Genomic DNA, 17,701 nt, shown 5'->3' on the forward strand with positions numbered 1-17,701 from the left:
TAGTGTTTTGGAAAAGAAAAAAAAATCCAACAGTTAACTAAAGGGTGGGCATATAGGGGATCAAAATATTAACTGATGAGGCAAAACTTGGTTGTATTGAAGTATATTTGGAGCAAAAATAAATAAATTTTCTCATAAATTTTAGTACAACCATAATTTTCTCATAAATTTAAGTACGCCCACATTAACTAGAAAATCGGTCATGCATTCAGTTCGATAGTTCTAAAAAAAGATTCGATTCGGGGGGATCATACTGTAGAGTGTATAAAGAATTTATTTAAGTAAAACATGCAACCGCGATTATTAAGGACTATTTACTTTTAGTTTTTTTCCCCAAAAATTGATAGTTGAGAAATTCGGAATTAATAATTATAAAATTATACCCATCTTGGACTCTCAATTTATTATTCACCCATTCTCGAATAACTTAACTATGGCCATATATTTTACTTTGATCACAAGTTACTTTTAATGAAAGTTGTATCGTTATATGTATAACTCTATGCACTACGGTAATATGACATGTTTTCAAGTATTTATAAATCTTCCAAACATACAAGTAGTCAAAAATTAAACTTATATAATAACAAATATCAATTATTTGAGAATGCCGAATTGATTGAAGCTCAGCATGTTCCTTGTGTGGTGGAAGTTGTCCACCCAGTTCAAGTACTACACTTACAAAGTGTTTCGGAAAAAAATGAGAATGGAGGGGTTATTATTATTATTAAAATAAAAATTATGAATTATGAATCTTTTTAAATTTAAACCTCTGTAATTAAAAAAACACAAATAGTGGTACGCAGATCGCCCGGACGCACATGATGAGTGGAATTCCGGTTCCTTTCCACCCCCTTGGGCATGGCCTGCTAGGTTCATGCATCCTGCGCCAACAATTTTCCTTTCTGAGTGTACCACACAGGATTCTCGGCCCTCTTTTTTGTGGGGACTTGCAGCTAAATCCTTTCAAGGAAAAGAACGTCAGGAAAAAGAAACGAAAGGAACAAACCAATCAGCGTTCAAGCACGCATGATCAAAGCTTAGCTAGGACCAGACCAACTGACCAAGCAACGATCGAGAGGGAGGGAGGGAATTAATTGATTAAATCAAACGAGAGAATGAGACCGAATTTTATTCGATCGGGAGCTGCTTTGGACGGCCGCTGTTACGCGCGTGATGATGCATTTGATGCTAGCTGCCGCGACTGAGCTCTCGCTAGCTCCCTCGATTGGTCTCTTGGTCTCCGGCTCTAGCAGAAAATGCATGCACCTGTGTGCTGTGGCGCTCTCAAAATCCTCTCGAATCCACGCAAAAATCTCGCCGCTGCGGGGCCGACTCACCCTCCGCGCGACATGTGTCCCCGGCGACCGATTCGGCCGGCGACGGCAGAGCTAGCCATGGTGGGCGCGAGCTTGTGGCCTCTCCCTCCCCCGCTTTCTCACTGATGGCAATGTCGCGCGCAAATCCTCCTCTGCGTATCAGCGTATGTATGTAACACAAGATCGGTCGCAGATTCACCGCACACGAATTTCTCTCGATCGATCGCTGCTGGTTCGAGACTTCTAGTTTATTTTCTTCCCGTTTCGTAGGATGATAGTACACTAGTACAGTACAAAAAATCTGCAGAGATTCAGAGTTAAGGCCGTCGTTTTTGCTGCCGACAGGAGGCCGGGAGAAATGGCTAAGGTAGCGCCTGGGTGAAGTCTAGACGGTCTTCGATGGATAGATGGATCGATCGGTGCACAGTGGCCGTGGGCGCTGAACGCGTCGGTTTCACAAGGTCCATCGGTCGAAAGCGTTGCCCGGCCCGCGCGCGCGCGGTAGATCTCGGATCAATTTCTTCATCTGATCTCTCTCGCGCGCGCCATGCACATGGACGCCAAATGGTGCACATCAGCACATGCAGGGAGATTTCGATTTGTTTTAGCTTCGATTCGTCGTACCCTTGTCGCTGCAATTTGCACTCTGCATGCATTAGCCATCTCATCTCAGGATATAGATGTATCCATCCCCTTTTCAGTTAGCACAAGGTCTCTGTTTTCGTTCACCTGTGGTCCTGTGACCGCGTGTGTGCATCTTTCAGAGTTTCAGACTTACCAGCTGCTACGTGGAATGATGTGGAACACACGATGGAAGAATTAACGTATAGTACGTACTACTACATGCGTAGTAGGCAAGTTTTACTGGCGGTGGATGTCACCTCTCCACCTGTAACCGAGAAGACTTTTCTTAAACATGACAATCACAGTTCACACACCAACGTCAGATCTGAAAACAAAATCGTGACACACAACAGTGGTTAATTGGCTTGTACTAGCCAGAGCGTGTTGACCACGGTCAATGTTACTAGGTACAGTGTACTAGGTAGTACGTAATAGTTATTTCCTCCGTTCTAGAATAGAACAATTTTTAACACTCAGTATTTATCTTAAAATATAATAATTTTTTCACTAACATTTCCTTCCCAACCAATCACAACTCTCAACCATTCAATTTTTCCACTTACCTCTACTTTTCAACTAATAACAATCTCTTCTTATTCAATTCTATATACTTTTAATAACCGTGTTCATCTTAAAACCTTCTTATATTTTAGGATTGGATGGGTAGGTTTGCAGTATAATCCGGGCGGGGATATCTGCAGACAACAACAGCAGCTTGCACTGCATTAACAGCTGCCCGGGGCGGACACGGGCACATGCGAAAAGCTTGGTCACATACCGGAAATCGGTTTACCGTTAGAAAGCGAGACCCGCGTCGCCCCACTTCGGGGGCGGCGCGCTGGCGCCCTCGCCCGCGAGCGCCATGCACGCGCGCGTGCATAGCCGGACGGCGAGCGCTGTGCGCGCACAGGGCTCGGCGCGCCACAGTGCGCGCGCCAGCGAGCGCGGACGACGTGACGAAGGGCGGGGCAAAGCGGTGGCGCGGCCTCGCCGCCGAGGCGTCGCCAAGCTACTCCATTCGCGCGGGCGGGCGTACGTACGGGCGTGCGAGGAATAATGCAGCGGCAGCAACAGTGTTCGTGATCTTCGTCGCCGGGGGGAAACATGTCCTGTGTGCACAGAAAGCTGGGCTGACCCCCAGCATCAATTCATCCATCCGTTTCGTTTCTGTACGTGCATGTGTATAGTTGCAGTACTATGTACATTGTACGTGTCAATCAAACTTCGTTGCAGAGAATGGAAATGGCTAGATCGATCGATTCATATAGCAAAAGGGGTGAAAAGATGCGTGCATGGTGGCGTACAATGTACAAGCTACTACATATACTAAAGTTTTGTGCGCATGCATGATGCGCACTAGATAAATAGTACCACTACGTTACATATTAATGTACAGAGATGTGATCGTACAGGTGCTAGCTAGAGCTACCGACGCGCCGTCGTCGCAAACGGTGATGAATGCAGGTCTCGGTCGTCATTACATGGTGTGTGCACGGCCACATGGATACGTACATGTCGATCGGACGATTTTGGGCAGGAGCACGGGAGGATGGACGTACGCGATATATATCTACCACTGGCCGTTCAGGCCAGGGTAGGCCACGGTGGCGGCGGCGGCGGAGGTGGCGGTGGGCGGCGGCGGGCGGTGGCCGTTGGCGGCGGCGGCGCGCTCCAGCGACTGCACCTGAGTCTTGAGGAACTTGACGTAGTGGATGGCCTCGTCGAGCATGGAGGCGGTGTCCATCTTGGTGCCGCCGGGGACGAGCCGCTGCAGGATGCGGATGCGCTCGCTGATGCGCTCCCGCCGCATCCGCGCCGCCACGCTCTGCGGGTCCGTCGAGATGCGCACGTTCCGGCGCTTCGGCGGCCGCACCGTCTCCGGGTCGATGTTCACCGGCTGCAGCGCCGCGATGTGGAAGATCATCTCCCTCATCGCCGCCGGCCCCACGCCGCCGTCCCCGCCGCCGCCGGAAGCCGGCCGCGTCGTCGTCGTCGTGTGGTACTCCGAGCCGCGGCCACCGCCTGCCGCGTTGCTGTACGCGGCGGCGGGAAGCAGCTGGGTGTAGTACTGGTCGCGGTACCCGTCGCCGGTGTTGGCGCCACCTGACGACACGACGCCGTGAGCTGGCTGATGATTCACCGAGGAGAAGTGATGATGACCACCTTGCGCTCCCATGCATGGCGAAGTGGGAGAGCACGGCACCACCATGCCGTGGTGGTCAGGGAATGCGCTCAGCTGCTCCAGCTGTAGCATTGTGTTCATCAGCTCGAGCTGCGCCTCCGGGTTGGAGTTCAGCATGTCAAACTCCATTCAAAGGCTAGCTGCCCACGAAACGAAACTCGATCAAGAATTCAAGATGACAACTTGAAAATCGAGAGATGAGTAGAAGATCAAGTGACAAGTGAGGAAGCTGGCAGCTAGAAGCCGCTTAGCTAGAGAGAGAGCAAGTGTAGAAGGTAGCTAGGATTGTGTTTGTGTTGTTACCAAGTTAGTGGAGGCTACTTATAGGACAAGGATGGGTACATGTGGCTTCATTGGATTTGACAGGGCAGTGTTGTTTCCCTGCATATCTCATATGTTCATCAGCGCTTTCATTTTGCTATTCTTTTGGGGGCCTTCTTGCTCACTTCTGGCTTTACAAAGTAGCATGATCAGATAAACTCTCCCTTTCTTTTATTTTGGGGAAAATGACGTCTCGAGATAATGTCGCAAAAAAAAAACACGGAATCTGTCGTGCTGCATTTCAAGGGTGCCGACTGTTCAGCCAGTAGTAGGGAACTTGGAGATAGGCAGGGAAAAAAAACAGGGGCCAATGATAGGGATGAAACAGCAAAGTTGAGGAACTATAATTAAACGTGACTGTTTAATTTGAGATGCTAAAAGGTCGATATATATGTTCCTCTTTGCACACACCTGTGCTGCATGCTGGCTCCCTTGTAACATCCTTTAATACCACATATTGATACCCAATCTTAGGTGGTGTTCAGAGACATAAATAATTGAGCCATCTATTTGTTAAGTGTCTATTTTTTCCCCTTATACATCAATTACATTTTTCAATTACTTGGATCAATATAAAACAACTCATGTCTATTGATTTTTTTTTCATGTAGAAGGAAAGAATTAATGTTGTAACCTAAAATTAAAACAAGTGCGCTTTGTGTTGCTCATTATCAATAGGGCATATTTGTATGATCTATACAAACATAAACATGCACACAGATAACAGAGCGGATTATAGTTGTAGTATTACGTACTAAGAGAAAGACAGAGACAGACTAACTACCTGGATGTTATAAAAAAAGACCAACTACCTGGATGATCAATACATACTGACGACTAAATAAATGGTCGGAACTTGGAAGCAGCTATTGCACGAACGAGAAAAAAAAGAGAGCGGATCCAACTACTGTAAGATACAATAATCGGAAAAATAACAAATAGTCAAGTGGTACTCTCTCCGTCCCAAAATATAAGAAGTTTTAGAGTTAGATATAGATATTAAGAAAGTAAATAGAAGTGAGTGGTGGAGGGTTGTGATTGGATGAGTAGTGGAGGTAGGTGAAAAAAGTGAATGGTGGATGGTTGTGATTGGTTGGAAAGAGAATGTTGATGGAGAGTTATATTTTGGGACATATTCTAAGAGCTAAAAGTTGTTATATTTTAGGACGGATGTAGTCTGTTTTAAAATATATGAAATGTTTGTTTTTGGACATGACCTTAATTTAACCATTCATCTTATAAAAAATTTAAGTAAATATCATTTTGTTTTGACTAGTTTTATTATCAAAGATACTTTAAGAACAATTTAATTTTTTATTTGTACTAAATTTTTAATAGGATGAGCGATCAAACGTCATGTCCAAAATTAACATGACAAAAACCAAAGGAAATATTCCACAAAGGTCCCTCCGCCGCCTCTCAATTCCACATGCTGTGTTCGCATGTAGGGGATGGGAACCTATTCCCTCCACACAAAAAACAGAGCGGTCCATTAACGCATGATTAATTAAGTATTAGCTTTTTTTTCAAAAAGGATTAATTTGATTTTTTTAAGCAACTTTCGAATAGAAACTTTTTGCAAAAAACACATCGTTTAGTAGTTTAAAAAGCGTGCGCGTGAAAAACGAGGGAGATGGGCTGGGAAAATGGGGTTCCAAACACAGCCATACTCAGCTTACCTAGCTGTAATAAAGTCAGTATTCGCCTAGTGTAGTAACTTTCAGAGAGTTTTATTATGCTCAAGTCATGCACACAATGTACTTCGGCACTATGTGTCAAAGATGTTTTCCCAATAGCTGGTATTTAATTGAATTCGTATATATATCATCAAGCGTGTATTAATAATTTATTAATTTCAAACATACATGCCGTTATCATGCAGACCAGACAATTAGCATTCCATGCACCTAGACACAAAAATTACGTGAAATTTCAACCTCATCATGCCGCTAGATCTCACAAAATCGTTCGAGATGTTGGAGCCTCGACCTCTTGCAGGCCACATCTCCCGTTGGTTCGTGGCGCACAATTGTTGGCATCCAATATGTCAGGACAAATGTTCCATGCTGATGGTGTCTTATTTCCGGGTCCACGTTTTACAGCCGATAATAAAGATATTTTCCTCTTAAAAAAAGGAAATAGAGATATTTCAAAAAGGAAAACGTAGGATGTGGCTTGTCACTACTAAAAAAATCCCATAGAGATCAGCAGTACAGGTGCCAGAACAACTAAAACTGGCACCTATAGTGATTTTTCCTCCTCCACGGACTGAAAATAAAAAAAAACCGGCCATTTTTGTAGTAGTGTGTGTAAATTAAAGAACCGAAGGAAAATTAACACGCCCCCATTTGTTGCATATGGTGCATGCCCACTAGGAAAAGTTAAAACATTTTGTATATGAAAGGAAGAATAGCTACTGTAGTCCCTAAAGTTTCTCCGTATAATCAGTTTAGTCCCTAATCTTTTAAATGGTCCAAAGAAATCCTTAAACTTTGTCATAAGACCTAGAATAGTTCTTGGGTCTACCAAAATCGTCATATAGATATGTCATGTCATCATTCATGCAAAATCTATGATGAATTGTTCAGTTTACCCTTACGTATATCATAGAAAAATAAATATAAGGGTGAATTAGACATAACCATAGAAAAAAATACTTTTCCTTTTTTCACCTTTTTGACGTATATTTTTGCTCTTACATATACCATATTTTTTAAAAAACTTTTTTCATTTGTTTTTTATTTTCCTATGATATATGTAAGGGTAAATTGGACAAATCATATAGATTTTGCATATGTGGGTGACATGGCATGTCCATGTGGCAATTTTGGTGGGACCAAGGACTATATCAGTCCCGTGATAAATTTAAAGGATTTGTTTGGACAATATAAAAGATTAATGACTAAAATGACCCAGTAACGATACTTTAGAGACCATATTGGCTATTCTCCCTATATGAAACGGAGGGAGTAATAGTATTTTTCCTAAATCAGGCTAATTGCTATCTTTATTTCATTGTGTACGTGTAGACAAATTTTGCCTTGTATATTTGTAAAGAGATATACGACACAAATGGTGTCTATATTTCTTTCAATGTTTTCTGTAACTAGCTATTCGAACCATATACTCAACTTTGAGGCCATCTATTTGTAAGGTTATAATTTTTTTTATCTATGAATCACTTTAAAATATATTATATCAATATCAACAATCCATACGTATGTATACATATTTTTTTTGGAAATTCCTTATGTCTTGGAATTTTTACTCAATTCCTTCTGTCCCCATAAAATTTGTCTCATCCGTTACATGTTCCTGATTTTTTATTTTGATTCCCTCTATAACTATTCCATTAGTTGACTGTGATTTTACCGTTAGGTTTTATAAAATCACTATATTGCCCCTTCTCGTACTTATGTGCTACCTAGCCACTTCAAAAACATAAACTTAAATGTGAAAAAAAAATTAATTGAGGCAGAATTATCTGAAGTCAAAGTTGAAAAACAAAGTTTATGAAGTCCTTACAAGAGTTTCACCGTGAAACCGAAAACCACAATTATTTTGTTTGGGTTTAAATTTTGATGAGAGTGTCATACAAATTTCATCAAATTTGATTTAATTTTTAATAAAATTTTAAATTTCAATTCTTAGACTTGCGATCAAATTATTCTATCTGAACCGATCCACTTTGCTCTTTTTTTTTTTCAAATGAATCTCTTTTAAAACACTAGACACTGGGGAAGGACCCAATATCGAATTTTATTAAGAAAGAGGATGAGCACGTTCGGCCAGAGTCAAACGCGGAATGCGGAGAGCACAATGGCTGTACCATGCCATCTGCGCTATGTGCAATCTGAAATGATTTTTTTTTTCATGTTAAGAATTGTGTTTCCGTAGTAAGCTACCACATAAGTATGTGAGAGTGGCAATATAATCATTCTGAAAAGGAAATTAATGGTCAACTCACACAATTAATAGAATGAATATAGAGTGGATCAAAATAAAAATATAAGTACATGTAGGAATAAGATAAGATTCAACAGTATAGAAGGGATTGAGCGAAAACACACACAAATAATTTTCTCTATTTTTCTTTGTAGTAAAGCAGATAATATTCTAACCTAAAAAGTAAGAAAAACATACTTCGGTGTGTAAATTCTTACCAGGATGAAACTAGAAAATATGGTTTATATAAGCATAATAATGCATCTAGATTAATCTGGAAAATAAAAACAAAAGTGACTTAAAAGTTGCACTTAACTTGTTCTTAAATGCAGTTTTTTTATGCCATATGCAAGTCTAATAAATGACTTCTGTGTAAGTTTAGTAAAAGACTTGTGCAAGTTTAGGTAACCAACAGATAAGAAAAAAAAATCAGCCGATTGATAAATAGCAAAACCGCAAAACTTTAACAGTTTCCTCTCACAAAGGTAAAAGTGAAGTTTAACCAAAGCAGGCCATTCTTCTACTGCAGCACACTGATCCATGAAGGAAAAGCTACCAATAGATGAACGAAAACAAGCTGTACCATAGCAGAATATGCATGCATTGCTAGCTAGCTGCTACACGGAAACGGAATGGAATTGAATCATGCATATGGGGGGGTTACGGACGGATTCCCCGGCGTGCATGGCGGAGCCGGCCGGCCGGTAGCCTTTGTTGCCGCCCCCGCCCGCGCCCGCCTCCGATCGGCAGGGTTGCTATCAAGATAGGGCCGGGACACGGTCAACGGCGGCGAGGACGACGGTCAGTTGGTCGGGTGGCGTACGACCGTCCTGTACGCGCATAAATGGCCGGGAGCCCCGACGCGATCCCGGCGCCGGAGTCCAAAAGCAGCCTCCGTTCGCTTGCCTCCCCGTCGATCCGCCATTGGATCGCCGGGCTGCCCCCTTCCCTTTGGCGCCGAGCGGAACGGAGCGGAGCTACGTACGACCAGGCTCAGCTAGCTCGGAGACGGCTCTGACTGCTGCTGTTCTGCGTTGCTGACTGCTCACTCTGCATCGAAGGGGACATCGGGTAGGCTAGCGGCTAGCTGCCAGATCAGTATTACCTCTATCTCAATTACTTTTTTTTACGGAATTGCTAGAAAACTTTGGCAAGTTTTTTGTTCCAAAATCTTTCAGATTTGTGATCAGCGGATCGCATTGAGATTTGTACATGAAAGGAAAACATTGCTAGAAATAAATTTTCACGCATGCCACGTGTAAAATCCTGGTGCTAACTAACCAAACCATAATTGAATACATGTTTTATATAAGTTCTATCGTAGTTACAACATAGTTATAATACAATTATAGTGTAGTTACAAATGTAATTACACTTCAATTATGCTATAGTTACATCTGAAAGTTTTCACTCAAAAAACTTGCAGCAGTTTTTTTATGCTATATACTCCATTTTTTAAAAATGCGTAAAAGCCTTATACATTAATATATTAGCATAAGACAAGAATTTTACAACTATGACCCATTGACGCAGTCAAAGGTGTTACAAGGAGAAATGTAAAAAAAATCCTAGGCTAACATGGGGAAAAATCGGAATAAAAAAGAAGAGGAAAAGAGAAAAAGACAAGCTACGCTGCAACACAAAGCTTCCATTCTTGTACGATGCGATCGACCACCATATTCACCGGGGCAATTATATATCCTATCGAAGCACACAAGCATTCCTTTCCATCCACAAATAACATCCAAATCAAAATATAAAGAGTTTTAGTGTTGGACACGTGTAGTAAAAAAGTTGATAAAATGTAATGGAAAAAGATTGTGATTGATTAAGAAGAGAATGTAGCTAGATAGAGTAGTTATATTGTAGGATAATTTTGAAGGTAGAAAATTGTTATATTTTAGGATGGGGAAGTAGTAAAAATCAATAGAAACATAGTACCGTTTTAAATTATTGGTCATTCTAAATTAGTTTAGTTAATTTTTTTTCTATTTTTACCATTAGTGTATAGAAATTTATATAGTTTAGCAACATGCAAGCTACTATATATTATGATGAAAATATTTCTATCGGTGAATAAAAACATAAATTTTATATAGTAAACTATATATGAATCTCTATAAATTCATAGATAAAAAAATGTTTGATATATGATAAAACTTGAATGACAAATATATAAGATGGACGGAGCGAGCAGTTAAAAGATTTTTTTTAACAAAGGGGAGCAGTAAAAGCTGGTAAAGTTGTTCAATGTTCATTCAGTTTCAGGTTTTAATTTGCTCTGGGATACTCCGTCTAAAAAAACCATTCTAGTATTGTGAATGTGACACATCCTACATCAGTTTAGATTTATAATATTAGAATGTGTCATATATCATATTCAGTTCTAGATTTATTTTTTAATGTGAGAGGGAGTACGATTCAGGCTGCAATTATTTACTTGAGGTACGTGCCATGCATGGTTAATTTTGGTTCTGTAAAAAGAACTCTGTACGTACTCTCTGCCTGCAAAAAGTTTACTTGTAATCGAGCGAAAGCTCTGTGTCGGCTGGCGTCTGCACTCTGCAACCCTTTTTACGTTCCACGTACAGTTTGTTTGTTTCATCAGATCGAAAGAGAAATAAAGCCGAGCAATGATAGGAAGCTATAGTATGATCGATCCGGTATATATGCAAGCAAATGAACTGAAAACTAAACTACAGTGTGCATTTTTTTTTCTCCTCTCACTCGCTGTCGATGGATCGGGATCATGTTCGGATAATCGGCTTTACACATACAAATCAAGGAACAGAGCCCTAACTTGCTCATTTGGCATCATTATTATCTCATCTGAGCCCTACGCACGCGTTTGGTCGTGGGGGTCATGCATGACTCCAGATTTGGTCGAGTCAGTAATCCCCAAGTGTCCCTCTGACAGCACAAGATAAGCCAGTTCCAGTAACCAACTCGCACATGCATGAGTGTTCACTGCAAGAACGACTCTCTCCAGGACACTAAACACAATTATTGTTCCATCTACCTGTAAGCACCAAAAGAAGGCAGGATTAGGGCCCCAGTAAATTCGAGGAACATGGCTCAATCCGGGCTGGGCAGGCATGCATGATGAGCTACGTGAACCTAAGCTAACGGGATATGTCAAATCACCAGGGCTGTCACTTATTCCCTCCGTCCCTAAAAAAAAAAATAGACTCTGGGTTTCCGTGTCCAACTTTAATTGTCCGTCTTATATGAAATTTTTTTATAATTCGTATTTTTATTGTTGTTAGATGATAACATGATTAATATTTTATGCGTGACTTGTCTTTTTAATTTTTTTTATAATTTTTTCAAATAAGACGGACGGTCAAATATTAGGCACGGAAACTAGTGCTTGTCATTTTTTTGGACGGAGGGAGTAGCCCGCACAGTGATGGGATGGAGAGAGTTTTTCCCCAGTAGCGGCACACTGTGCCCTCCAGATTCTTACCATGGCCTGTTCCTCCAAGCGTCAGTGTCTATTTGCGCGTGATTCCAAAACAAGATTTCGTGCTGTGACACATTGTCTTTTACTATATCTTCTGTTTCTTTTCCTTTGGACTGTTGAAAGAAAAATGGGTTTGGGCATCATGTATCTGACAGTACATTTCCAAAATATGTACCAGGTAAGTTTATGGGCTCAATTTTTATGAATGAAATTGAATTTATAAGAAGTATTTGAGGGCACAAACGGATAAATTAAATATTGGAAATAATTAACAAATTAATTATGAACAAGTTTTCCAAGGAACATCGGTGGTTCTTTTTTTTTTCAGTAATAACACCATTTATGAATTTGCAAAATGTACCCGTGCTAACTTGATGGCCATAATTAGAAAAGAACAAAGTCCTAAAATTTAGAATTGTAGCATGAGTTAGGGCAGGATTGAGTTGGACATATATATACCTCCTTTAAATAGGGATGTCATCGGAGATAACCACATGGTGACAAGTAACATGCACCCTCCATCCATAAAAAATAAGTAACTTCTAAGGATGAATCTGAACAGATGTTTATCCAGATTCATCTGTAAAAGTTGATTTTTTTTTTAAGGAGAAAGTAGGCACGAAGGAATGACTGACAAGTAACATGCACCCTCCATCCATAAAAAATAAGTAACTTCTAAGGATGAATCTGAACAAAGGATGAATCTGAACAGATGTTTATCCAAATTCATCTGTAAAAGTTGATTTTTTTAAGGAGAAAGTAGGCACGAAGGAATGACCGGCTAACGGGAATGGATATTAAATACTGTAGTTAAGTTGGCTTGGGGCATAAGTGCTCGTAGTCATGGCTTGAGGATGTAAGTTCTGATTAAATTTCATTAATAAATATTATGCTACTGTGTCATCACATGGTTCACACATATCCTAGAGCGTTTTTCCTTAGCTATCAATTATTCTGGTACCGGTTTATTATCAATTACATAGGGCGGTTAGTTGTCAACTTCTTTTTCATGTAGTTTGGTCCTCACAACAAGAGGGGAAGATAGGGACCACATCTCTTCAGTCAGTCTAGTTACATTTATGCGAAATACCAATTAGGTGATCTCATGAGAAACTGATGTAACAAACTATTTATAAAATTTTAAATTTAGGGGGAAATATTTCACTTATTGGAGGTTCTATTATACAAAGGGGTTTCCCCTACTTTCACTTATTTCACTTAAAACAAAAGTGAAACTATTATTTTCACATGTATGCATGGGTTTATAGGGATGAGTACACATGCATAAATAGACACATACGCCTTTACTGTATTTTGAAAAAAAAAATCAAACTAACTTCTAATGTTTCAGAACAATTCATTACTCTCGATTTACATCTTGCATTTCAGTTTTGGAAGATAATAGGCTCCATCATTTGGCTTATTATAAGAATAAGCCAAACGGCATATTTACAAATGAAAAATAATTTGTGAATAAAACTTTTATATACGTGCTCTTAGCGACCTAAAATCAAAGGCTGAAAAATAAATTTTGATGAAAAATCTTAAAATTAACTTCAAATTTAAGATTGAAGATTCAAATTTTGGCTGATAAATATAAGCATAAGCGAAAAGATGAGGGAATGAGAAAGATAGCCAACAAATTTACAACTAACAACTCGGTGTCTCGGTCCACCGAATTAAGCCCACCTGTGCTGCAGTAATTGGGCCCCAAGAACTCCTCTTTGTCGGCCTGTAGCCACAAATAAGTCTGGAGGTCCGTCTTTGTATTCAGCGATGGGCTCAATCCAGAAGATCCTGTGTACCAAAGGAAAGAAAAGGAAAGGAATAAGTCTATTTATCCTCCTGCTGTTCTTTGTTCGAATCTCATCGCTCACAAAACCAAGCCTTAAAACCAATGAAAATTAACTCCTTCGGTAGAGGAGTATGGAGGCTAGTTTTGGCTTATGTGACGCCTACTTGGCATGGGACCCACATGTCATAATTATCGGATCTAAAATTTAAGATATGGGTGGTCCGACCTAGTTTTTTTCTTTTGTAAACCCAGTAAATCTAACGATACTAATATATATACAATGCAAGTATAAATAATAGAATAGATCAAATCACCAAAGTTTACCATGATATATTAATAAAACATCTTAAAACATATAAAATTAGTAATTAAGTAAAATTTTGATTTAAAGTAGAAAACCTAAAATTGTAGGCGCGGGCGGCTGAGCGTCGGCGGCGGCGTACTGCAGCAAGGAGGCAGGTCTCCGTGAGTCTGTGACTCCGTTTTCCAGTTTTACTCGGCTGATCGGCTCGACGACGGCTCCTCGCTGCGGTGGTACACACTACAGGCTGCACCACAACACAGCAGCAGTGCCAGTGCGGCGTAGCGGCGACCGAGGCGGCAGACTCACGCGCGACGCAATGTGGGTGTGGGGGGCGCGTCACGTGTGGGCCGGTGGTGGCGCGGCGCTTGCTCTGTCGCGTGATCAGACGAGATCGTGTCAACGCGTTGTGTCGCTAGGGGCTAGGGTGAGGAGGAGAGAGTCGCACGACGTTCTGAATTATGATCGCGCGTGTGGGGCCTGTGGGTGGCGGGCGCCAGGAATCGGGAAGGAAAAGGATAGCTATTTTATTTTTTTAATAGTGGGATCGGTCGCCCTTCCCGGACCACCCTCTGAATCCGCCATTGCATATCATTGACATCCCCCTCTTTCATAGTTTCATCTCTTCCTCTCTATCTCGTCAATGGTCACGGAGAGGTGTGCAAGCATGGCTGGATAACGAGCCAGCTCGGCTCGTTAAGGCTCGGCTCATTTGAGCTCGTTGTCTTAACGAGCCAGCTCGGCTCAGCTCGTTAATGTTAACGAGCTAAAAGGCTAGCTCAGCTCGGTTCGCGAGCTGGCTCGTTAACGAGATATATCTTATTAATATCATATTAATAATTTCAAATTTAACATTTTATTATGTATTAACATTATAATAAACACTAACTAATATAGTACTCACTAAATATGAATAGTTTTGATGTAATTAAAAGACTTATCACTAGTCAACAAACACTAAGTTCATGAAGATATGGTGATATTTTGTACTAAAGAGCTAAAGAGCAGCTCGCGAGCTAGCTCGTTAAGCTCACGAGCTAAAAGGCTAGCTCGACTCGACTAATTAAGACTACGAATTCGAATCGATCCGAGCCGAGCTTGCTACGAGCCGATCCGAGCCATGAGTTTCAAGCTTTTTGTCCACCGGCGTCAGCAGCCTCCTCACGCCCTGCCTATCCCTGCCCCTCCATAGTGGATCCATCCGTCGCCGCCACGCGCTACAACCTGAGTTCGAGCAACTTTCCCTTCCAATGGTGGCGGCAGCCCACTCCCACGCGTCGCTCTCTTCCGTGTCCCTCTCCCTCGGCCTGGCCAGCGCCTCAGCCCGCATCACCACTCCCTCCTTATCTAGGGTGCTCCCGACGTGGGCCCTCGCTCTCCGCTCCATACATGCGACTAGGGCGAGGCTGCGTGAGAGGGCATCCTTTGGAGAGGCCAACACATACCCTCGATGAGTGTTGCCGCCCGCGACGTGCTCGCCAAGATGTTGCCCGAGCCGCCACCTCCTCACGCTCATTGACACCAACGGCAATGGAGGAGAGATGCACGTATCTGGAATAAGAGAAAGGGGATAGAGGAGGATGCGACCTCATCTCCATCACCGAGCAGACAGACCTGACGGTAGTGGAATGGGTGTCATGAAGCTGCCGAGCTAGTCGCCGCTAGGGGTGCCATTGTCAATGTCTGCCTTACTATTCTTGACTGCCCCTGAGCCGCCCCATCCTCACCCCACCTCCTCGCTGCCATGGCTACGGCAGCGATGGCCGCCACCACCTACTCCTACTCCTCCGCACTGCTGCTCACCTCACCCTCGCATAGCACTCCTCTCCTCCCGCTACCCCCAGCCTCCCCCTAGCCACGCCTCTGAGGTGCATGGAGCGCGGCGACGATGACAGCATGACGTGTTCCCCGACGGCTTGGTGCAGCACATCATGTGGCAACTCCGCAGCGCCGCCGTCTCCTGTAGCGTGCGCGCTGTGGGCCATCCCTTGGGCACTCTACTTGACACAGCCAAGCAGGGCGCCTTCACGCAGCAGGCGGCATGGTGGAGACCTTGGCGTTTTGTGAGGAAAAAGGGGAAGAGAGAGAAGAGGAAAGTGAGTATGATAGGTGGGACCACTTTTGATTTTTGGCCATATCAACGCCTAATCAGCGTCAGTGGACCGGGTCAACATGCCACGTCAGCAAAACTGGCTACCTATACTGCTAAAGCACCAAAGCTAACCCGGTTTTACAGGTTTGGGGGTGAAGATTTCTGATATTATGGTTTAGGGATACGATTTAAACTCGATGGAAAGATGAGGGATGTAAATTGAACTTATCTCATTTAAGCCTTGACAAGAAAGCCCAACAAATTCATCAGCCCATTTACACCCGTGCATAGCTACCGACTCCGAAGAACTATTCCTTTTCAGCTCCGATTCCAATGGTCATGAAAATCGCCGCGCCAACCGCCGACCCCTACCCAAACTCCCCCGACATGCCGCGCGCCGAGCCGGAGATGGAGCCCGATGGAAGACGGCGCCGTCGATCTCCTAGCCCCCGTCGCCTGAACCGAGACGTAGGCAAGGGCTTGAAGGAATCCGAGTGTGACAGTCTGTCGGATTGCAGCGGATCGGAGGATTCCAGGAGGGACAGCAAGCGCCGGCGGCGGCACCGCCGGAAGATATACGGACATCGCCGCCGATCTTATAGACAGTGATAGCGATGAGTCCAGAGATAGAAGTAGGAAGAGATCAAGAAGTCAAAAGGGTCCGAAGGAAAGATCATCGAGGAAGAAGAAGAGCAGGAGGGATGGATCGACGAGGAAGAAGGAGGCCAATGAGGGTGCTCGGTTCGCGCTGGAAGACGGCAATGGCGGCACCGGGTACGTGATGAGCGGGAGCAGGCACGCGAGGATCACCGCCGTGCGCCTCCGCAAGGAGAACCAGGTGTACAGCGCCGAGGAGAAGCGCGCGCTCGCCGCGTTCAACTCCGAGCAGAGGGCGAGGCGGGAGAGCAAGGTCAGGGACGACCTCCGGTGCCTCGTGGACAGGACGCTCGGCAAGCTCGCCGGCTCCGTCCACGATGATGATCCATCGTCCGCTCGATGATGCATGATACTGCATTCGCACGTTGGTATGTCGATTTGATTGGCATTGCTTAGTTCATCAGCAAATGTTTCATTGTTCAAAGATATGGTCATTTTCAAACTGAGGAACTCCAACAAATGAATGGTTTGAGCAAGATTTTCACTGATCAAAAGGTATACTTCTGATGGTCATAAGGACATATGAGAGAAATCCAACCAAACGAACGATTTGAGTCGTGTTCTTGTTCTTGCATGTCCTTCTATGTCTGCAAGTAAATATATATAGCCAAAGGTACATGAGTACTCACATTCTTGGTCTCATAACTATAAGGAACAGTGAAAAATAAAAGAAAAAAAAAGACTAGAAGACTAAGTTTTGATCTTCTACTGCCTCATGAGTCCTACCATGCCAAAAACAGGATTGAGTTTGATCTTGAAATGCAGCCTGACCTCTTGGCTCTTGCACCCCTCTTACATGATCCATCCACCTCTAACCGGCTCCTTCCCTACATTGCCTCTGCCTTTGACAGGATCCAATCGATCCAGATTTGATAGTTTCTTGACCTCTAGTTAGGGATGTGTAACGACCCGCCTCTCCCAGGCCGGGCCCACTTACATCTGGCAGCAATCGATCCAGATTTGATAGTTTCTTGACCTCTAGTTAGGGATGTGTAACGACCC

At 43.0% G+C, this 17,701-nt stretch overlaps 2 protein-coding genes across 2 annotated transcripts; one reads left to right on the top strand and one right to left on the bottom strand.

Annotated features, from left to right (window-relative positions):
* Positions 1–3,186: 3,186 nt before the first annotated feature.
* LOC127782759 (transcription factor HEC2-like) lies at positions 3,187–4,505 on the bottom strand. Its single transcript, XM_052310027.1, has one exon. The coding sequence runs from the start codon at positions 4,252–4,254 to the stop codon at positions 3,514–3,516; it is 741 nt and encodes a 246-aa protein (XP_052165987.1). The 5' UTR covers positions 4,255–4,505; the 3' UTR covers positions 3,187–3,513.
* An 11,870-nt stretch (positions 4,506–16,375) lies between these two features.
* On the top strand, positions 16,376–17,042 carry LOC127783112 (uncharacterized). Its single transcript, XM_052310369.1, has 2 exons — positions 16,376–16,475; positions 16,561–17,042. Exons 1-2 carry the CDS (start codon positions 16,376–16,378, stop codon positions 17,040–17,042), a joined length of 582 nt encoding a protein of 193 aa, XP_052166329.1.
* The last annotated feature ends 659 nt before the right edge of the window (positions 17,043–17,701 follow it).

The sequence above is a fragment of the Oryza glaberrima genome, chromosome 8 (genome assembly GCF_000147395.1).
Source record: "Oryza glaberrima chromosome 8, OglaRS2, whole genome shotgun sequence".
Lineage (NCBI taxonomy): Eukaryota > Viridiplantae > Streptophyta > Magnoliopsida > Poales > Poaceae > Oryza > Oryza glaberrima.

Coding starts and splice junctions, on each gene's coding strand:
- LOC127782759 (XM_052310027.1), bottom strand. CDS start 4,254: ATGGAGTTTGACATGCTGAACTCCAACCCGGAGGCGCAGCTCGAGCTG.
- LOC127783112 (XM_052310369.1), top strand. CDS start 16,376: ATGGTCATGAAAATCGCCGCGCCAACCGCCGACCCCTACCCAAACTCC. Junction 16,476..16,560: donor GCCCGATGGAAGACGGCGCC/GTCGATCTCCTA, acceptor GTCGGATTGCAG/CGGATCGGAGGATTCCAGGA.